The following is a 23,378-nucleotide window of genomic DNA, read 5'->3' as shown; positions in this document are numbered from 1 at the left end:
ATTATTTATTATTTATTAGTCTAATATATCTAATATATTTATTATAATTATTTTATTATTAAACTAATAAAATGTTTATTAGTCTAATAAACAAATGTTTATTAGACTAGGTATCTGTCACATGTTAGTCAACTTGGAGAGACCTAGATGCAATTCTTGGCTATCAACATACACAAAACACAAATATACCTTGAATTTTTCCTTTACTAAAGTCACTTATTTCACATGTACCTTTTTCCTAGAGGACGTGATTAAAGTTGTGAAACGTCAGTAAGCACATTCTCTTAAACGCTTAAGCTTTCAACTTCTTCTCTCCACTTCTTTCCCTTTACTGTCTACTCAAGTCTGCACTTCTCAAACATACCTTTTTAATACTGTTGACAGGTTCATCTCTGTAAATTCTTTTATATTTGGCTCTTAAGCAAACAGAATACATTCCTTCTAGTGATTATTTATTGTTGTATAACAAACCAACTCAAAGCTTAGTGGCTTACAACCATACCAGTTTCTTTCTCATGATTCTGTGGGTTGGCTGGGCTGACTCACATGGCTGCATTCAGCTGGCAGGTCAGCTGGGAGGCCCGAGTAGGCATCTCTCCTTACAATCGTTCATTCTTAAGGTGACTAGACTGGGCAGATCTCAGGGCAGCATCCCAAGAGGGTAAGTCTCAAAGTCTAAGAGCTTATCAAGGCTATACTTGTGTCATGTTTGCTGATGTCCCCTTGGTTAAGCACAGTCAATGTGGAAGGAGACTATATTATGAGTCATTGGGGCCACTAGTGTAGCAGTTTGCACTTCAATATTCATTAAGATAAACTATATTTTTTATTCCTTTTTCTCTTTGCTCTTTAGTTTGGGAAGTTTCTATTGACATCTTCGAGCTCACTGATTCTTTCCTCGGCCATGTACAAGCTGCTGCTGAGCCAATCAAAGGAATTCTTCATTTCTGTTGCAGTGTTTTTGTTTTCTAGCATTTCCTTTTTTTTTTTTTTCCATTTGAGCCCTTAGGATATTAATCATAGTTACCGTAAATTCTTAGTCTTATAATTCCAAAATCTCTGTCATAACTGAGTCTGGTTCTGATGCCTGCTTTATCTATTCAAAATGTGGGGGTTTTTTGTTTTGTTTTTTTGCCTTTTAGCATGCCTTGTAATTTTTTGTTGAAAGCTGGACATGATGTATCAAGCAAAAAGAACTAAGGTAAACAGGTCTTTAGTGTGAGGTTTTATGTTTATCTGGCTATGAATTAGATTGCATTTACTGGTTGCTGTAGCTGTAGGTGTCGGAGGCTAAAATTTCCTGTAGTGTCCTTGTTTTTGTCTCTTCTGTTATCTTTGGGTTTCCTTTTTAAGTAGGGTTTGAACCTTGCTCCCCTGTTGTTTTATAGGAGCCTGATTGATGTGGTGGTAAGATGTAGGGGGCGGGTAAGTGTTCTCTAGTCCTGTGATTAGGTCTCAGTTTTTTAGTGAGCCTATGACCCTGGGCTGTGACTTTCATAAGTGCTTCTCAGGTCTTTTCCCCTCTCACCTATGAAGGTGAGACAGGAAGACTAAATTAGGGGGGCTAGAGCTGGATATTCATTACCACCAAGTCAGTTAGGCTCTGGTAAAAAGGAAAGTTGGTTAGGTTTTCGTAAAATAATTTCCCTTGAGGGCAGGCCTTTGTTAAGAAGAACTGTAGCTCTGGGAGTACTTGAAAATGTTTATTTTCCCCCTTTCTCCTGACAGAAGCACAAGAGGATTTTTCTTAGATCTTGACCCTGAGAACCTGTGTGGCTCACAGAGGTAAAAATATTGAAAGTTCGGGTCCCCAAAGGTAGGAGTTTTTAATCTCTTAAACTAGTCTCAAACTGAGCCCCCAGAATTACCCTTTAAGTGTTCCTGCCAGTGGCTGGCCCTAGCTGTGGCTTCTGCTCTGGTAAGCTGCCATTTTATGCATTTGTCTGTCTTTCCAGTTTTGGGGGCTGCGGTTTGCCCAGTGTCTTCAATTCTCTAATGGATCTAAGAAGAGTTGTTGATTTTCATTTTGGTCATCATTTGGCTGGGGCAGGGGTGGGAATGGAAGGGAGGATGGGAGTATGATTTCCAAGCTCTTTACATGTTGGACCGGAAATCAGAAGTCCCAGTACCGTACTTGTTAAACAGAGATTTTTCATTCATTTGTTTCTTCTTTCTTTTCTTTATTTTAAAATATATTTCAAGAAATGGGCAACCAGGCCTATTTTACATTGTTTATTGATTTAAAAAAATATAAAATCTTGAAATAAATTAAGTAGCATTCATATTTTAAATTGCTACTTTTTATAAATGTACACAATTAAGTAAAAATGTATTATAATGGTTAGTAAACTGCTCACTGAATTAAATTTTAAAATAAGAAATATTTTGTGTAAAGACCAATCTATACTAAATTCCAGGCCATTTGCCAAGCTATACAAAAACACTAAAGCAACTACATAAAACCAATGGGGATATCTGTCTAGGATACTAGAGTTTTTCCTCAATGTACTTATGAAAATAAAAAGAAAATATTCAAAGATATTATAGCATTTGTGTGTTGTTTTTAAAAAACAGAACAAGATTTTCTTTATTGACTGTCAAATTATTTCCTTTTTGTGTTGCTCCGAATAAAATTACATTTTTCATGTTTTGACTTTGCTAATGCTAAATCTGTATTACTTCTTGTTCATTTCTGATCCATATTATACACCAATCCTTCGAAGGAAGACTTCCTTCACAAAAATGTCACCTGTCAGTCAGTCCACAATGGCCTCTTCTTTGAGTTCTTATTGTACTTATTGTTGCCATTAATTTGATACTTATTGCTTTGTAATTACTATTTAAGAAGACACTTTAAAATACCTATGTCGGGCTTCCCTGGTGGCGTAGTGGTTGAGAGTCCGCTTGCCGATGCAGGGGACACGGGTTTGTGCCCCGGTCTGGGAGGGTCCCACATGCTGCGGAGCGGCTGGGCCCGTGAGCCATGGTCGCTGAGCCTGCGCGTCCGGAGCCTGTGCTCCGCAACGGGAGAGCCACAGCAGTGAGAGGCCCGTATACCGCAAAACAAAACAAAACAAAAACCTATGTCTAGCTCCTGAAATATAAAGTTCTTGATATTTGAAATATAAAGTAACAACGTCTTGATATTTTTGCACATTCATAGCACCTGGCAAAGTGTCATGTTCAGTTATCCAGGCAAATAAGGAGAAGGATATCAAATTTTTATGAAGTCTTATAGGTAATGATATGGAATCCTAGTCTTTTTTTAAGACTCCACACTCTAGACACCTAAGTCTTATAGAAGGGGCCTGTGAATAGTGAAGTCAGTCATCTTCCAGAAAGTTACTAGTCTTCTAAAAATCTTTAATTAATGGCTTATCATCTTGTTTTTTCTTGTTTTTACTCTCCAAATAAATTACAGACTTTTTGAGGATGATGAATATATTTTATACTTTTTTTAAAAATGTTTTTTGGCTGCTATGAGGTTTTTTTTTTTTTTTTTTTTGCGGTACCCGGGCCTCTCACCCTTGTGGCCTCTCCCGTTGCGGAACACAGGCTCCGGACGCGCAGGCTCAGCGGCCATGGCTCACGGGCCCAGCCACTCCACGGCATGTGGGATCTTCCCGGACCAGGGCTTGAACCCGTGTCCCCTGCATTGGCAGGCAGATTCTTAACCACTGTGCCACCAGGAAAGCCCGGCACTACAGTTTCTTATTTTCTTTCTTTCGGTTTTCCAGAATATGACTGTGACCCACTTGCATCTGTGTAGATGGGATTTCTAATTGCTGAATAGCTGAATAATTTGTAAACTTCCTTACAGTTTCTCAGACTCTCTGTATTTCTTGTAATTAATTAATTCAATTTACAATTAAATGAAGAGGATGTATCAGTACTGCTTAGAACTATACCATATTTTCCCTCCTTCCCTTTCTCTCTTTCACTGCAGTGAAAAAAAAAAAATCATTATTCGCCATGCCCTCATCTTTATCTCTGTGGACTTGACTATTCCTGTGAGGTCTTTACTTGGTGTGAGGTAAGGAAAGGGAATGATTCTTCTTGCAAGAATTCATTCTTTCAGATAAGAAGAATGCCATGGATAATCCAGCAGGGCATAACAACTATTTCCATTATCTTGTTATGAATTATGATTTTTGACACAAAAATATGCCTGAATAAGTATTGCTCAAGCTAAAATTTTTGGGTATGAGAATTTAAAATGTGATGAGTAATTAAAATAAAATGACTCAAGACTAAAAAAATTCTTTTACGGATAATTATGTGTGGAATAATGGAACATGACTATACTTTGAAGGTAATTTCAGAAAATATGCGAAATGAACATAAAGAATATGAACATAAAGAATGAGAAATGAACATAAAGAATAAAATGTGTTTTGTGAGAAATGAACATAAAGAATAAAATGTGTTTTGACACTGGAAGATGTAATTGACAATTACTGATTAAAATGGAGAAACCTGAAAGGTTAAAATTATAGAAAGACAATGTGCTTATATGTTACAACAAATCATTTTTTCTCAATAATCTAATGTTTACCATCAATATGAATTTTGTTATACCTAATCCAAATGCTTTTTTGCCCTTTCATATCAGTCTACCATACATTTTAACTGCTCTTATATTTGAAGCATATGATGAAGAGTGCACAGTAGTTAAAGGTTACTTACGCTTTTCTCAGATATGTTAACAAATAGTAACATTAGAGGACTAAAGGGAAATGATTTTATAACAGCAGGGCCAAATAAGCAATTTAAGAGGTAGAAAACAATTCTTGGTCTAATAGTGTTACTATTTAGAAATGACCAACAACTCCCTAATCCATACAATTTGCCCTACATGCTCCTATCTACTAAGTTCTTATTAAATATTATTTAGGAAATTCGGGTACTTATTGCAGGTCTCTGGCTAATTTACAAGAGTAGTAAATGGTTATTTAGAAAATTAATGACTCCTCTGTAATATAACTGTCTAATAACATTTGGCTATTCACGCTTTGCTAGGAAGTGGAGTAAGACCACAGAGTATTTGGTAACAATAAGATCTGTCTACAAGCAGAAAGGATAATTAGGCCAGGCCTTTTTTGAATAACACTAAGGCATGTTATTGTCTCTGGCAGTGGCTTTCAAACTTTTTTGATCACAGCCCACAGTAAAAACTACATTTTATGTCACCACCCAGTAAGGACACAGATACACAAACCCTAAAATAAAGCTTTCGTGAAACAATACTAAATGTAGGATACACTTGATATTTTCTACCTTTTATTCTTTTAAATAAAAAGCCCTTAACAGAACCCATTAAATTCATTTCATGATCCACTAATGAGTAGTGACCTTTAGCTGCTCTATAAGAAAACCAGGGTTACAGTTTCTGAAGTATTCATATGTGGTCATTCTCTTCGTAGAGTGGAAAGTTCTCTACTAGTGGGGCTGTATGGGTTGGAAGGTATAGTTTAACCAAGTAATTTTTCTTTAGACTTCAACATGCTTAATTAACATTTAAACTAGTAATTTTCATCCTTTAAAATTTGGGGCAGGTTTTCATAATAGTACTTCCTAAATCAATTAAATTAAGTGCCACTTCCCTGTTTAGAACATATATTTATGCATGAAATATAGCATATGTGTGAAATCTTTTAAAAATATTTATGATTACTTATTATTAACATATTTCTCAAATTAAAAGCAATATATGATCAGTGTATAAACTAAAATGCAAAAAATAAAGAACAAAATCCCACAACCAAGAGGTATTCCCGGTAACGTTTCTATGTCATTTTCTTTCTATATTTTTCCTATACATGGGTTCACTTAAAAACTCCACACCCACACCCACACAATTTGGATTACGCACACAGATGTGCCTCCTTCCCAAGTGTTATACCATAAACATCTGTTCATTTCATCAAAAATTATTCTAAAATATTTTGTAGGCTGGAAATTATTATAAGATATCATAACTTATTATTTCTCAATTGTTAGACATTTAGATTTTCCCAGTTTGCTATAGTCTTTTATCTTTGTTTATGATTTTTTGCAATGAAAATGTATGCGTTCATTTGATTTATGCATTTATCTTTTCTACAGATATTTTCTACTTTGCGTTTATGCTTACAAATTCCTTCCTAATCCAGGGAAGAAGTAAATATATAATTGAGTGAGAATAAACTCAATGTTCCATTATTGTTTTGGAGTAAATTAAAAAGCAATCATGCTAAGGAAATATTTTTCCATTTACTTAAAAAAACAGCAATGTGTAGTGAATATTATTGAATGGGTTTTTAGCATCTAATAAGATATCCTACTAGGTACCAATGCCTAGTTTGTAGCAGAGATTCAATAAATATATATTGTGAACAACAATCACTGATTAAAAAATATCTTCTATATCTAATCTTTGGTAGGTTTCAATTTGCTGTAAAATTTATCTTTTAAAAATAAAAAGGGGGCTTCCCTGGCGGTGCAGTGGTTGAGAGTCCGCCTGCCGAAGCAGGGGATGCGGGTTCGTGCCCCGGTCTGGGAAGATCCCACATGCCGCAGAGCGGCTGGGTCCGTGCACCATGGCCGCTGAGCCTGCGCATCCGGAGCCTGTGCTCCGCAATGGGAGAGGCCACAACAGTGAGAGGCCCGCGTAACGCAAAAAAAAAAAAATGAAATAAAATAAAAAAATAAAAAGGACTAAAAGTAGTAAATAGTTATAGAAATGTACCAAATAGGAAGTGAATCTCTTGAAATCTTGGTCTTCCAAGATAAATGTTTACAGTTTGATGAGTATTTTTCTAGATTTTTTTCTATGAAGTGAGAATTATTCATTTAACTGCACAAAAATATATCACATAGATCTTTACTGTTGTATTGTTATATTGAAACCGCCCCCCCAGCAAATTATCCAGTTACTGTATCTACATACAAAACAATTCCAAAAGAAACTAGAACTAAGAATGAAATTTTACCATTTGCAACAACATGTATGGACTTTGAGCATATTATGCTTAGTGAAGTAAGTCAGATAGAGAAAGACAAATACTGTATGTTTCTACATATATGGAATCTAAAAAATAAAACAAACAAATGAATACAACAAAACAGAAACAGACTCACAGATAGAGAACAAACTAGCGGTTACCAGAGGGAAGAGTGGTGGTGAGAGAGGCAAGACAGGGGATGGGAATTAAGAGTTAAAAACTACTAGGTATAAAATAAATAAGATACAAGAATATAATGTTCAGCACAGGAAATGTAAGCAATATTTTATAATGACTTTAAATGGAATATAATCTATAAAAATATTGATTCATTATGTTGTACACCTGAAATTAATATAACACTATAAGTCAACTATACTTCAATTAAAAAAAATTAGGACTAGCTAGATGAACAGACATGGAAAGATTTACATAATATACATTATATGAAAAAAAAAGAGGGAGGCAAATCTTTAAAAAATTGATTTACTGTTATGATATTAAAGAAATTTTCCCCATTTTAAACCATCAGTGCATTCCCGAGGTAATCACCTACTTGATGGTCTTAAGTAAGTAATTCTTTCAAAATACAGATGAATTTAAATTGTTAGTATTTTAGATAGCAGTTTTGATTGATAATTCACCAGTCAGCTAAGTTTTTGCTTTTGGGTATAATGGCTTTGTATACTAGCCATAAAATTATACTAGCTTTATGAAGTTATACTAGCTTCATGAAATGAAATAAGTAACTTGATCTTTTTTCCCCCTGCATTCCGAAACATCTAATCTAGAACTAAAATTATGTGCATCTTGAAAGTCTCAAAGTGTTAACTGATAAAAAATAAAACCCGCTGGTCCTGGAATCTTTTATATACAGTTTAATATATATATGAATTAAAATGTAAATAAGTAATTTGTTCAAATCAACTATATCCAGATTTATTTTAAGTTTCCTTGACTGACAGTGGTACATTAATGTATTTGACTATACAGTTGACCCTTGCATAACACAGGTTTGAACTGCACAGTTGCACTCATATGCAGATTTTTCTCAATAGTAAATACTACAGTACTATACAATTCACACTTGGTTGAACTGGAGGATACGGAGGAATGAGGGCCAACTATAAGTTATAGGCAGATTTTTAACTACACAGAGGGTTGGCGTACCTAACCTCCCATGTTGTTCAAGGGTAAGCTGTAATTGAGTCTGTAAATTTCTCCTTGAATTTTTCAGTTTTTGTTTCATGGAATGTTTCTGTGCTGATGCAGTAGCATGATGGCAGTATTACATGTGTACAGTTAGCTTAAAAGGAAATGCACTCTGGTATGTTATGTTATGCCATTATATAAAATGAAAATGGCTATATAATGAGTTCTTCCCTTTTTTTAGTTCATTTAACAATGGAGAGTAACAGTAGCTCTGTTTACACGTACTTCTTCATGGTTAGGACTCTAGCACTCTCAAAGAAGCATATGAATTGTGAGGATTCCTTTTCCTCCTGAGAGAATTGAAATGTTCACAGTTGTATTTATGGTGATTTGGATCGTATCTCAGCCAGCTAGCCATCTGTCAAGATCAGACATCCTTTGCTTAGTCTTATTTCCCTTTTGTCTTGATTGATTGCATTTCCCTTTATTCAAATGTAAAACAAGATTTTTCTTTATAATCATATATCAAAACATATGATTACATAATATTACATAAATCTGTATAATATTCCACATATGAAAAAACTAGGATTTTCTAGTTTTCTAGTCCACATATGAAGAAGCTAGGATTAATCTAGGAGTAGATTGGAGTCCTAATTTTTACTTCTTCTAAGACAAGCTCTGTTAACTAATTTACTATTTCATACTTTGATCAAGATAACTGAAGTAAATGCTCCCAATCTCTCTGTTACTTCAACTGAAAAATAAGCATAATTATGTGGCTCCATACAACAGGGATATACGAAGAATTTAATGTTAATATATTTGTCATGAGGACCTTTTGTAATCTACTGATGTAAGTATACAGAAAGACAACATATAATATAAAAAGTGAAGATTTTATAAAGAATGTGAAAACATGATGATAATTTTTGTCATCCAGTTTACTTCATTAATATATTGATTAAAGGTGCTATTATGCATATCAAGTCTTACCTGAACCATTTTTCAGATATCCATTTGCATCTACAGTTGTATACATGATATAAGGTCCAGGCTGATTCACTCCAAAGGGCTGCAATAACAAAGAAATAGTTAAGCCTTGGAAAGTAAGTGCATCATTTGAAGTTTCTGGCAAATCTATTACAAAAAGTAAACACTCCTCCATAAAATTCTTACATAGATGGCAGTTACTTAGAGAACATGTTCATAAATAGATAACCAGTGTTATCTATTAAAAACACCCTGTATTAGTAGAAAATTCTTAACACTTTAAATGATTTGATAGTTGTATTTATACAGTTCATTAATTTTATTAGATATTTCTAAGATCTAATCATGTCTTTTTCTTATTACATAAGGATGAATATTTTAGGCAAAATTTTCTTTACGACTTTTGGTCCCACCTGGAATAGTTTTATTATGACATTTCTGTTGAACATAGCATTGCTTTTCCCTTCTGGAACAGACTGGGCATAGTTTACATTTTCTCAATAAATAAAATTTCTCAAAAATAAATAAAATCCATCCATAATAATCATAAAAGAATAAAAAATATTGCTGAGTAGTCCTAAAACATTTTTATCTCCTGCACTAGACTTAGAGAATACATTATTTTCCACTCAAGGAAAACATCACTGGCAGAGCCTAGTTACAATGGTGAGGTTTATCTCCAACTTGTGTATTGTTCCCTATTTCTGGAACATTCCTCACACCTTGATACAATGATTTATTCCCTTTAGAAATCAAAGTTAATTAAATGGGGTACAAAGAAACCAATGTCTGCAATGGGTATCCTAAGAAGAGATGAGAAAATGATCAAGAAATGCTTTGAACACTTTGCAGAATTAAAAATTCTACTGTGCTTCCCAATAAAGTAGGGAAAAGTTAATAAAGAAGTTTAGATAGTTTAATTATGCACTACAAATGATTTCCTTCAAGATGACAGACAAGAAATTAATTAATTTCATTGATTCTAGAATAACCTGATTGATATTTTAAGAACTTTAGAAATCCATTTGTTTCAATGACCATGAGAAAACAGGTTGCTACAAGAATGGAATTACTCATAAGATATTACTAATTGAATAAGTTTCATAATAGACTATCACACAAAAAATAAAAGCAAACTTGTTAATGAAGTACTTTTATGTAGAAAGAAGAATATTATGCTTTGTACAACATACTACTTCCATGAAAGAATTACCAAAATTCTATATCTATATTGCTGTTTGTAGATAGGCAAAAGAAAGCATTTTTCTTTAGATACGCATGTTTTTAAAAAAATTAAAGTATAATTGAAAAAGTGAAGTATATTGTGTTAGTTTCAGGAGTACAGCATAGTAATTCAGCTATTTTTTCCCATATATTCCTTTAAAGGTTATTAAAAACAAGATATTGAATAAAATTCCCTGCTTCCTCTCTCCTCTGGTAACCTTAAGTTTGTTTTCTACGTCTATGAATCTGTTTCTGTTTTTTATATAGATTCATTTGTATTGTTTTTTAGATTCCACATAGAAATGATATCTTGTCTTTCTCTGTCTGACTTACTTCACTAAGTATAATATTCTCTAGGACCATCCATGTTACCGTAAACGGCAATATTTCGCTCTTTCTTATTGCTGAGTAATATTCCATTGTATGTATATACACCACATCTTCTTAAGCCAGTTGTCTGTTGATTGGGTTATTTATTGTACATGTTTTGGCTATTGTAAATTGTACTGCTATGAACACTGGGGTACATGTATCTTTTTGAATTAAAGTTTTCATTTTTTCCAGATATATACCCAGGAGTGGAATTGCTGGATCATATGGTAGTTCTATTTTTAGTTTTTTAAGGACCCTCCATATTGTTTTCCACAGTGTCTGCACCAATTTACATTCCCACCAACAGTGTAGGAGGGTTCCCTTTTCTCCACACCCTCTCCAGCATATACTATTTGTAGACTTTTTGATGATGGTCATTTTGACTGGTGTGAGGTGATACCTCATTGTAGTTCTGATTTGTATTTCTCTAATAATTAGTGATGTTGAGCATCTTTTCACGAGCCTGTTGGCCACCTGTAGGTCTTCTTTGGAGAAATGTCTACTTACGTCTTCTGCCCATTTTTTAATTGGGTTGTTTTTTTGCTATTGAGCTGTATGAGCTGTTTGTATATTTTGGAAATTAAGTACTGGTTGGTCACATCATTTGCAAATATTTTCTCCCATTATATAGGTTGTCTTTTTATTTTGTTGATGGTTTCCTTTGCTGTGCAAAAGCTTTTAAGTTTGATTAGTTTCCATTTATTTTTCTTTTTATTTCTTTTGCTTTGAGAGACTGATCTAAGAAAATGTTGCTATGATTTATGTCAAAGAATGTTTTGCCTATGTTCTTTTCTGGTTTTATGGTGTCATGTCTTATATTTAAGTCTTTAAGCCATTTTGAGTTTATTTTTGTGTATGGTTTGAGGAGTGTTGTAATTGATTTGTATGCAGCTGTTCAGCTTTCTCAACACCACTTGTTGAAGAGACTGTCTTTTCTCTACTGTATACATATATATATTTTTCATGTTGCTTCTGAAATCCCCAGTTGTTTAATTTTTATATAGAATCTAGGTCTCTTAGATCCATAAAATAAATCTATAGGCAAGAAGGCTATAGGGAATTACCATAAATTAGCTGGGCTAATGGAATAAATAAAAGGAAAGTTTTCATCTAATTATCTGGACAACATAGACAGTGTTAAGCTAACTGTCTAATCTTATGGCTCTAACACTTGTTAATTAGCATAACTGCTTGAATTATCTCCCTTAATAAATTTAATTTTTAGTGAAATTGACCCTAAAACACTCCTTTTGGAGGATAAAATAGAGTTGGTGTGGAAGTCTAAATAAATTTTGTACTTTTCTTTTTTTATTCAGTTATCCTATTTTACGAGCAAGTGGAATTTCTAAGTCTTTCTGTGAATTTAGTCTCTTCTGATGTCATGATCAAATACCATCAAAACGCAGTGTCCCAGCTAGAGAAGTGAGGATTGTGTTCAGGCACTGAATATTGGTAGAGCTTTAAGTGAAGAATTCACTGTGCATTTATAGCATTTACCAGGTCTCAATGAACTGTCTTTAGTATTACCCTGATCTCAGTGAATATGCTGAGAATTTTAGATTCCTAGAAACAATCATAATAATAGCCAAAGTTTATTGAACATCTACAGTATGCCAGGTACAGTAGTAACAACTTTATATGCATTGGCTCAACAGTCTGTTTTATCCATTTTCGAGATGAGAAAAATGAGGGCTTTGCACAGGGCCCCATGTCTAGTAAGTAGCAGTTAGGAATCAAACGTAGGTAGTCTGGTTTCAGGGTCCACACTCTTAAACATCGTGCTGTACTGACAGGCACTGATAATAAAACTGGAACCAAGCACTTTTTGAAATGAATATATGGCATTTTCACAAAAACATGAAGCTGTATTTATAATTCTTCAGGATGCTGGCAGTTCAACCTGTGTAGCATTTAAAAGCCCTTTAAAATAACAACTTTATAATTTGGTCTTATCCCACAAATTGAACACTATTATCACTGTCCCCCAAAACACACCTTTCCTGTATTTTTGGGATTCTTTGACCTTCAAAGTAGGATATGCTTTCTTGGCTCCCTTGCATGTGAATAATTGCTGCAGGTGATAGGACAACCTGGGTGGCTTTTAAGCTACATATGAATAAATTTTGAATGGGACGCTCTCTCAAAGGGATTTTTCTTATAGAATCCAAGGCAATTGGATTGTAGCCCAAGGCAATCCCTGCAGGGGTTGGTTCCAATTTCCCATGCTTGCTGATCCTGCACATACATCTCACAGAAAACTGTGCGATGCTAAATTTTAGCTCCTTCGGCTTCTGTGACTTAAAGTAGTTTTCCATGCTGGTACTTCTTCCTGGGGTAGTGTGTATGTTCAGTAAAGAGTCCTGTTGGAAGAATTTGTGTTGGGCCGTTACTTTCCTTGCTTCAGATGGGATGGAGGCCTCCCACAGCACACGCACTCCCTGAAGCCAATGGACTGGTGGGAGCTTCAGGAAGCAAAAAAAAAGCCCACCCAGTTTCTGGGGTGGGGTGGGACCTGGATTCATTTATTAATCAGGAGTTCTTGAGACAGGATGGACCGTAACCCATTGTTGTCCCCAGGAAAGAGTCTTTAAGAACTGCTCACTTTGGACCGTTCTTTAGAGATACTCAACACAGGTCTTAACTGATATGAAACCTCTCTGTGATTCTTCCTCTGTCCGGTTGTCACTCTGAGAGGACAGAACCCGAACATTCTCAAATTTATTAGCACAAACCCACAGCACGCTGTAGAATGAGAGAGAGAGAGAGAGGTGAAGAAGAAGAGGAAAAGGAGGAGGAAGGCAGAGGGGGCATGGGAGGAGGAGGAGGAGGAGAAAGGGGAAGAGGAAGAAGAAAAGGGGGGGAGGGGAGAGAGAGAGAGGCGTTAAATCAGGAGCACACCCATCACATGCAGACAGGATGCAGTGGAGGCAGCAGGCTTGTGGCTGTCAGTGATTGGTCAGGTTCTTGTAGTCCAGGAATATTCTGGTTTTCTTTCTTCCTCTCTTCACCTGCGTCTGATAAGTTTAGAAGCTGAGGAGGGAGGCAAAGGCTATTGTACTAGCTTTTGGTCCCTACAGCTTCCATTGTATATTCTTGCCTCCTCTGTAGTAGATTAACTGACCATAGGTGGTTGGGCTCATTTCTGGACTCTCTATTCTATTCCATTAATCTGTGTGTCTGTTTTTGTGCCAATACCAGGTTGTTTTGATTATTTTAGCTTTGTAGTATGGTCTGAAGTCTGGGGGGGTTATACCTCCAGATTTATTGTCCTTTCTCAGGATTGCTTTGGCAATTCTGGGTCTTTTGAGCTTCCATATAAATTTTAGGATTATTTGTCCTAGTTCTGTGAAAAATGTCATGGGTGTTTTGATAGGGATCACATTAAATCTGCAGATTGCTTTGGACAGTATGGCTGTCTTAACATTATTAATTCTTCCAATCCAAGAGCACGGGATATCTATCCATTTGTTTGAATCATCTTCAGTTTCTTTATCAGTGTTCTATAGTTTTCAGCATATGGGTTTTTCACCACCTTGGTTAAGTTTATTCCTAAATATTTTATTTTTTTGAGGTAATTTTATTTTATTTTATTTTTTTTTTTGCCGTACGCGGGCCTCTCCCTGCTGTGGCCTCTCCCGCTGTGGAGCACAGTCTCTGGACGCGCAGGCTCAACGGCCATGGCTCACGGGCCCAGCCGCTCCGCGGCATGTGGGATCCTCCTGGACCGGGGCACGAACCCGCATCCCCTGCACCGGCAGGCGGACTCCCAACCACTGCGCCACCAGGGAAGCCCTTGATGTAATTTTAAATGGGATTTTTTTTTAACTTTCTCTTTCTGATATTTCATTATTAGTATAAAGAAATGCAACAGATTTCTATATATTAATCCTGTATCCTGCTAACTTGCTGAATTCATTCATTTGTTCTAATAGTTTTTCTGTGGAGACACTAGGGTTCTCTACATAGAGTATAATGTCCTCTCAAATAGTGACAGTTTTACCTCTTCCCTTCCAATGTGGATAGCTTTTATTTCTTTTTCCTGTCTGATTGCTATGGCTTGGACTTCTAATACTATGTTGAATAGAAGTGGTGAGAGTGGGCATCCATGTTTTGTTCCTGAATTTAGTGGGAAGGCTTTTAACTTTTCACCACTGAGTATTATGTTGGCTCTGGGTTTGTGATAAATGGCTTTTATTATGTTGAAATACATTCCCTCCCACTTTGGTGAGAGTTTTTATCATGAATGGATTTTCAATTTTGTCAGATGCTTTTTCTGCCTCTATTGAGATGATCATATGTGTGGTTTCTGTCTTTCCTTTTATTAATGTGGTGGACCACATTGATTGATTTGTGTATGTTGAATCATCCCTGTGACCCTGGAATGACTCAAACTTGATAATGGTGTATGATCCTTTTTCTGTATTGTTGGATTTGGTTTGCTAATATTTTGTTGACGATTTTTGCATATATATTCATTAAAGATATTGGTCTGTAATTTTCTTTTTTGTAATGTCTTTGGTTTAGGTATCAGGGTGATGGTGACCTCATAGAATGAATTTCAGAGTGTTCCTTTCTCTTCAATTTTTGGAATAGTTTGAGGAGGATAGGTGTAAGTTCTTTGTATACTTGATAGAATTCCCCAGTGAAGCCGTCTGGTCCTGGACTTGTTTGCTGGGAGTTTTTTCTTTTTCTTTTAATTACAGAATCTATTCCACTTCCAGTGATTGGTCTGTTCAAATTATCTGTTTCTTCTTGACTCATTTTGGCAGGCTGTATGTTTCTGGAAACGTGTCCATTTTTTGGAAGGTTGTTCAACTTGTTGGCATATAACTGTTCATAGTATTCTTCTATGATTTTTAATATTTCTGTGCCCCAGTCTGTCTCTGCATAGCTAGACTGAATCTTTTCCCAGATTTCATGCCAAGCTGTGGTGTGGAGTGAGTGGGGCTGGGGTGTTTGCCCCTTTCAGTTGGAAAGGGCAGCAAGGTGGCAGCCACCAGTGCAAGGCTCTCTCTGCCCTGATAGTTGGCAAGCCAGCACATGTGCACTCCTTATGAGTAGAGTCTAGGCTTCTCCAGCCCTTTTGTCCATCTCAGCAGACTTCCCAGCAGGCAAGGGGGTTTGTCTCCTCCATGCAGGACCTCAGGACTGGAATGCCGAGATTGTGGCTCAACTAGCTTGCTCCTCAGGGCAAGGGTCGGCCTGTGTGGACCTTCTCTTCCTTACAGATCCCTCCCAGGGGTGCAGGTCCCAACCCAATGCCTTTTTTTTTCCCATCCTACCCGGTTCCACGGAGATCTTTCTTGCAGCTTTGGTTTTCTAGGAGTTCTTCTGCTAGTTTCCAGTTAGTTTCCTGTGGGAATTGTTCCACAGGTAGATGTAATTTTGATGTGTTTGTGGGGACAGGTGAGCTCCAAGTTCTACTCTGCTATCTTGATTCCTGCATATATATGCAGTTTTAAAGCAAATCACAGTTAACTTCATAGTTTAACTTCTATTCAACTATCTTCTTCATGCAATTATTACTTTTTTCTTTATAAGTTTTATCATATACATAAATGTTAAAATATATTTGGTTATGCCTATTTTAAGTTTTTATGTAAATGGAATAATACTATATGTATCCTTCTGTGACTTTTTAAAAAATACATTAATTTGAGACTCATCCATGATTAAGGATGAGTAGCTGTAGTTCACTTTCACGGCTGTAAAGTATTCCACTGTATGATTATAGCATAAATATTTTTCATTCTTTTGTTGATCAACGCTTGTTCCCATTTATTTTTTTGCCATGATAAACACTGCATTCTTATGTATGTCACCTGATGTACAAGTGCAAACATTTATCAGGGGTTATGTACCCAGAGGCAGAACTGTAAAGTCATATGATATATGTATCTTCAACTGTACCAGGTAGTGCCTATTCTTTTTCTTACTGAGGTGGTATTACCAGTTTATACTCCCACCAGCTGTAAGTTGCTTCACATGCTTAGCAACAAACATTGCTAATGTGGTATACACTTCTTAACATAAATTATTTCATCTCTCCTAGGTTTGCTTCTTTGTAATAGGGTATGCCTTTTAACACTTTAAACCTGTCTCATTGCAATGAGGCTTGGAGATAATACTTATGAGGCTATATTTATCAGAGTGTTATAACCTCAAATTTATTTTATTACCCATAGTCTAGTCTATGTACTGGAAGATTGGTATCTTGGGCTATAAGTATTGTTTTTTGTGAACCTTCCCAATTATATTCTTGAATATTTTTTTCTAATTCACATTTGGAAAATTTCATACTCCTATTCATAGTATCTTATTTTACAGATGTATATAGGCTTTTCTCTTTTGTCCTATAGTCAATTAAAAACATCAGGTAAGCAAGTGTCTGTTATGAGTCCTAAAGCTGAAGTTAACTTCTCACCATGCACCAGTCATTCTGATATTAAAAGACAAGGTCCAGAAATCCAGACTTGATTCCTCTACAAAGTGGTTCTCTCAAAATGTGGTGCAAAGACCCCTGGAGTCCAAAAATCCCATTGGTAAAAGGGTTGGTAATTAGCAGTGGCACTAAACTATGGTTATTCAGACTTGGGTATCAGCCAACATTCTCTTGAAAATGACAAACTGAATGTCACTTTTGGGACGATAATTGATAGTATTTGTTGCTACTGATAAAATTTGAGCTTATAAACGAAATTTGAGTTTTGGAAGCCTTGTATCCACCACCATGAGCCTGACACATTAAAACCTAAAAACTTTACTTATGGGATCAACAGTGATATTAACAAATGTGATTTTAAAATAGTATGTGATGAAACGTGTTAAAATTGGGAAGATATGCATACCTCAGTAAACCAATATTTTCCAAATGGCCAATGCATGATGTTACAAAACCATGCATACATGAAAGATCATTTAAAGTACAAGACAGACCAATGGATTTTGAAGTAATAGAGTAGGGGAGAATCACTTCTAGATCTAGTAAGGACCAAAAAAAGTCTACATAAAAGAAATAAGAACACTGTCAAAAATTGTTAAATTTTTTTTGCAAGAATCAAGGAGTATCTAAGAAAAACGACTGAATCTCAGTAAAACAGTGTTTATTGTTTTTTAATCTGCCTTATTCCCATAACCCCTCCCCAGCTCTGAAGTAGTCCTGAAGACCAATAGCTTTGCTACTAAGGGAGCTTTGAAAATGAACAGCTTAGCAGCAAAGGGAGGGGTGGATCTCCCTAATGTTCCATCCTCAGAGAATTATCACTATTTGACTTGTCTGGCAGTTCCCTGAAAAGCTACAGTCTCAATATTTGTCTTTATTTGGCCAGACTGAGAGCTTGCTCAGTGTGAACAGCTCTATCAAACTGGAAGTTTATTAAAAACAATCATTAGCAATTGTTTTTATTGATGCTGCCTGAGACAGTGATATCAATTTGGGCTAATAAGTGGTTGATCAAATCTTAAAAGGAAAAATGTGAATGAGATGTTCAAAGGGGACTTTGAAAAGCTCCGACATATTCCTGGAATGTGAATGAGATGTTCAAAGGGGACTTTGAAAACCTCTGATATATTCCTGGGAATCTAGAAGTCCACACATGTGTGTAACCTGTTTTCAGACAAAAGAACTGAGAAGGCCCTAATCTCTCAATCCTTTATTTAAGAAAAACTGTGTCCACTCACAGCTGACAATTAAAACTTACTGAATAAGGATTTCATGGTTATATACAATAAAGAATAAAGACTTCATAGTAATAATCCAGGAAACTCACTGGACAAACAGCAGCAATAACAACAAACTTAAGGGGGGGATTTTCAGGGTGAACACATTATTTATAATGTCCAGTTTTCAACAACAAAAAATTATGAGACACACAAACAGGAAAGTATGTTTCATACAAAGGGAAAAAAAAGCTGTCAATAGAAATTTCCCCCAAGGAAGCACAGATGTTTGACTTACTAGGTAGAGACTTTAAATCAGCTATTATAAATATGTTCAAAGAAAGTAAAGGAAATCATGTAAAGAATTTAAGGAAATTATGAGAACAATATCTCACCAAAATAGAGTATCAATAAAGAGATATAAGTCATACACACAAAAAATCCCACACTAATTCTAGTGTACAATAACTGAAATAAAAAAATTCACTAGAGAGGCTCAATAGATTTAAATTAGCAAAAGAAGGAATCAATAAAATTGAAGATATGTCAATTCAGATTATCCAGTGTGAGAAACAGAAAGTAAAATGAGAAACATAAAAAAAATGAACAGTGCCTCAGAGACCTGTGGGGCACCATCAAGAATATCAACAATAATAGGAGTCGCAGAGGAAAGGAGGGGAGGAGAGGCAGAAAGAATATGTGATGTGAAAATGTCTGAAACTGCCCAAATTTAATTAAATACATGAAACTGCACATCTAAAAGCTCAATGAACACCAAGTAGGATAAACTTGAAGAGATCCACACCAAGGTACATCATAGTCAAACTGCTGAAAGCCAAAGAGAGAATTTTAAATGCAACAAGAGATAAGCAACTTGTTATGTACAAGGGATCCTGAATAAGATTAAAGCTGATTTCTCATCAGAAACCCAGGAGTCCAGAAGACAGTAAGATGAATATTTAAAGTGTTGAAAGGAAAAGACAGTCAACCAAGAAATCTAAAAGGTAGCAAAATTATCCTTGAAGAATGAAGGGAAAATTAACACATTGTGAGAAAAAAACTGAGAAAATTTATTATTAACACACCTAACTAACAGGAAATACTAAGGGAGTTCTTCTGGCTGAACTGAAAGTAGACAGGAACTCAAATCCACAGAAATAAATAAAAAGTATCAGTAAAGGTAACTATAGGTAAATTTACTAGATGCTATAAATGTATGTTTGTTTGTAGCTCTTTTCTCCTATCTAATTTAAAACATTACTGCATAAAGTAATAATGAAAAAACCATGTTGTTGGGCTCACAATGCATGAAGATGTAACATGTATGAAAATACAAGCACAAAGGAGGGGGGAGTAAACTGAGGCATATTGGAGCAAAGCCTGTTTATGCTACTGAAACTAAGTTGGTATTAATATGGAGTATATTGTTTTCTAAGTTACAATGGAAACTGTAATTCTGAGAGGAAACACTAAAAAAATAACTTCAAATATAGAGTACAAAAAACAAGGGAATTAAAATCAAATTCTAGAAAATATATAATACAAAAGAGAGCAGTAATGGTGGAACAGAGGAAGAAAAAAGACATAAGACATATAAGGAACAAAATAGCAAAATGGCAGAGATAAATCTACCTAATTAGTAATTATATTAAATGTAAATGGATTAAATAGTGCTACCAAAAGGCAGAGATTAGCAGAATAGATAGAAGAACATGATCCAAGTGTATGCCGTCTATAAAAGACACTTTAAACTCAAAAACAACAAATAGGTTGAAAGTAAGAGCATGGAAAAGATATACCATGGAAATAGTAACCAAATGAGAGCTGGAGTAGCCATACTAATAATAGACACAAACAGACTTTAAGATAAAAATGTTAGTAGAGATAAAAAAGGACAGTTTCATCAATCTGTCAAGAACACATAACAATTATAAACATAAATACACCTAATAACACAGGCCTGAAATACATAAGGAATTGATGGGTGAAACAGGTAATTCAACAATAATGGTTGTTGGATACTATTATAATTATTAAAAATACAGCAGTGTCATTAATGGATAGACCAATGAAGCACAAGATCAACAAGGAAAAAGAAGACTTGAACAGCACTAGAAATCAACTAGATCTAGTAGACATGTATAGAACACTGTACCCAACTTTAGTAGAATACATCTTCTCAAGCACACATGAAACATTCTCTAAGGGGAACCATATACGAGACCATAAAACAAGTCCTAATAAATGTAAAAGTACTGAAATTGTACAAAGTATGTTTTCTGATGACAATGGAATTAAATTAGAAACCAACAACAGAAAGAAATTTGAGAAATTCACAAATGTGTGGAAATTAAACAACAGGCTTCTAAATAACCAATGGGTAATGTGACAGAGTTGGAAATGTTCACTGATATAGTTTCAAATTCCACATTACAACTAACCTTTAAGTAACTGCCACTGTTGAGTTTTGGTATACTATCAGTTATCTGAACAGGATATGAAATATTCTCTTTTTCTACTATACAGTTGTGTAAGGCTAAATTTTTTTTTAATATTTCAACCAAAAGAATAATAAACAATGCAAAAGGAGATATGAGAATCTTTTTTTTTTTTTTTTTAATGACAGGTACTAAGGAGATTTGAAAAAAATACAAAGGAATGTTACTCTTCACTCATTTTGTATTTTGGAAAATAGTTATTTTTCCATAAAAATAACTTTATTTTAGGTCAACATGTAATGGGTCTATTGTTTTAAAATGATTTAATAAAAACATTTAAAGTTGTTTCAGTTTTTATTTCAAATAGAGTAATACTGATAAACAAAACTCGCTCAAGAAAAACTATTTGGAGTCTTCAGAACAAGAAGTTTGAGAATTGGTACTCTGTATCATGTACATAATTAGTAATTCAATCCCTACTCTGCCTTTCCCAATGGAAATGATATGACTGGTACATGTGCCTGTGTGTTTTGGTTTCTTAACCCTTATGTCATAGCATTAAACATGTTTCAGGATTTTTCTTCCCCCTTAAATAGTGCCATTTACCTCCATATGAATGTTTAGTACAAAATGTAGTAAATAGGATTATACCTTCAGCAAGTGCAAAAACTTGGATAACTTTTACTTTGTGTCTCTTCTAATACAGTAGAGATGCTAGGAGTATTGCTGTATCTTTTAATACCTTTTACATACCTAGGTTATATTAGTGGTGGTCCAAAGAATTTCAATTTTTATAAATTTATTATTTGGGAAGTGATTGTATCATTAAGGAATTTTCAATTTAAAAGGATTAGGGATTTCTGAAACAATTAATTCCTCTAGTTTAAGTATTTATACCCATACCTTGAATTCCTTTATGAAAACCTGAAAAGCTAATATGCCGGGAATGCAAACTATGGGAATATCAATCAGCAATAACGACAACACATCTGTGAAAATTTCACATAACTTCTTTCTTACTTCTCTGAAATACTTTTCTTAATTCTTATAGACTGAATGTTTATGCCTCCCCAAAATTAATACGATGAAGCTCCAATCACTAATGTGATGATATGTGGAAGGTAGTTAGGGTTAGAGTCATGAGGGCAGGGTCCTCATGATGGCACTAGTGTCCTGATAAGAAGAGACACCAGAGAACTTGCTCTCTCTCTCTGTCTCCCCCTGCGCACAAAGCTAGGACAGGCCATGTGAGCACACAGTGAGAAGAAGCAAGCCAGGAAGAGGGCCTTCAACAGAACCTGACCATACTAGCACCCTGATCTCGTGATCTTGGACTTCCAGCTTCCAGAACTGTGAGAAAATAAATTCCGATTGTATTTTGTAAAGGCAGCTTGAGGTGATTAAAACAAAAATTTAAAGGCCTGTGAGTTATTCCAAATATTTCATGTCATGAGAATATTTTAGGTATTAGCTTTCCAAATTTTGAAACTAAGAATGTAGTTTTTAGAGTCAGAGAATCTGGGTTCAAATTATTCCTCTTCCATTTATTTTCTGTATAACCTTGGGCAAATTATTTAACTTTCAGTTCCCTCTACTTAAATTAGGGATAATCATAGTACCTATCTCATCGGATTGAAGTAAAGATTGAGTAAATATGTGTAAAATAATTAGATCAGTGCCTGGCACACAGTAAGTGCTCAATATGTATGCACTATTATCTTTTTACTTTGGCCAAATAAATTAATGTCTTTTTTGGTAGTGATATCTCATTTTCAATTATGTTGAACTACGAGTGAATAAAATTATTTTGATCAAAACAGAAACATTTATCAAGTTAACATTCATTTTCTTTAGTGTACTGTAGGATTCTAAAACTACAGGAATAATTTATTTGCAAGAATGTACGTTTGGATGAAATTCCACTTCTGAGTATACATAATTGCTGTGTAAGAAGACAAGGTTGTTAGCTTACAGTAATCCCTTTTCTAAAAGTCCAGTGCTGTGGTTTTCAGACTTTAGCATATATCAGAATCTCCTGGAGGGATTATTAAATTATAGATTCACTGGCTGCATACCAAGGTGTTCCCATTTGGTAGATCTTGGTGAGGCCTAGGAGTGTGCATTTCTTACAAGTTCCCAGGAGATGCACTGATGCTGGTGGTTTGTTGCGGAGCACAGGCTCAGGACGCACAGGCTCAGCGGCCATGGCTCACGGGCCCAGCCTATCCGCGGCATGTGGGATCTTCCCGGACCGGGGCACGAACCCACGTCCCCTGCATCAGCAGGTGGACTCTCAACCACTGCGCCACCAGGGAAGCCCTCTGGTTGCTTTTTGAAGGATGGCTCAGATGACTCCAGTCAGGCCAAAAATGATGATAGCTCAACTAAAGTAACAGGATAGAGAGGAGGAACAGTTAAAGGGAGAGAATAATAATCTAGTAGATTTGAGGGGTGAGGGAAAGGAAAAGGTAACTGAGATAGGGAACATGAGAAGAGGAGTGGGTTTTTGTGGGGACACACTAGATTTCAGTTTTAGAGGTCCCTGTAAGACACTCAG

The 23,378-nt window shown here is 35.3% G+C and overlaps 1 protein-coding gene across 4 annotated transcripts in view; it reads right to left on the bottom strand.

The window, feature by feature from the left end:
• The window catches only part of ITFG1 (integrin alpha FG-GAP repeat containing 1), a 236,288-nt gene that overhangs the window by 25,777 nt on the left and 187,133 nt on the right, over nt 1-23,378 (bottom strand). For 2 of the 4 annotated variants that reach the window (XM_073795662.1, XM_033845060.2), the window contains exon 14: nt 9,132-9,210. In XM_073795662.1, the coding sequence (XP_073651763.1) occupies nt 9,132-9,210 (79 nt within the window). Of the gene's footprint in view, nt 1-7,890; nt 8,618-9,131; nt 9,211-15,679; nt 23,206-23,378 lie in introns of those variants that run through there. The other 2 variants (XM_033845062.2, XM_033845061.2) reach the window with 2 other exon arrangements.

Source organism: Tursiops truncatus, chromosome 19 (genome assembly GCF_011762595.2).
Source record: "Tursiops truncatus isolate mTurTru1 chromosome 19, mTurTru1.mat.Y, whole genome shotgun sequence".
Classification (NCBI taxonomy): Eukaryota; Metazoa; Chordata; class Mammalia; order Artiodactyla; family Delphinidae; genus Tursiops; species Tursiops truncatus.
This window is presented reverse-complemented; position numbering and strand designations above follow the sequence as displayed.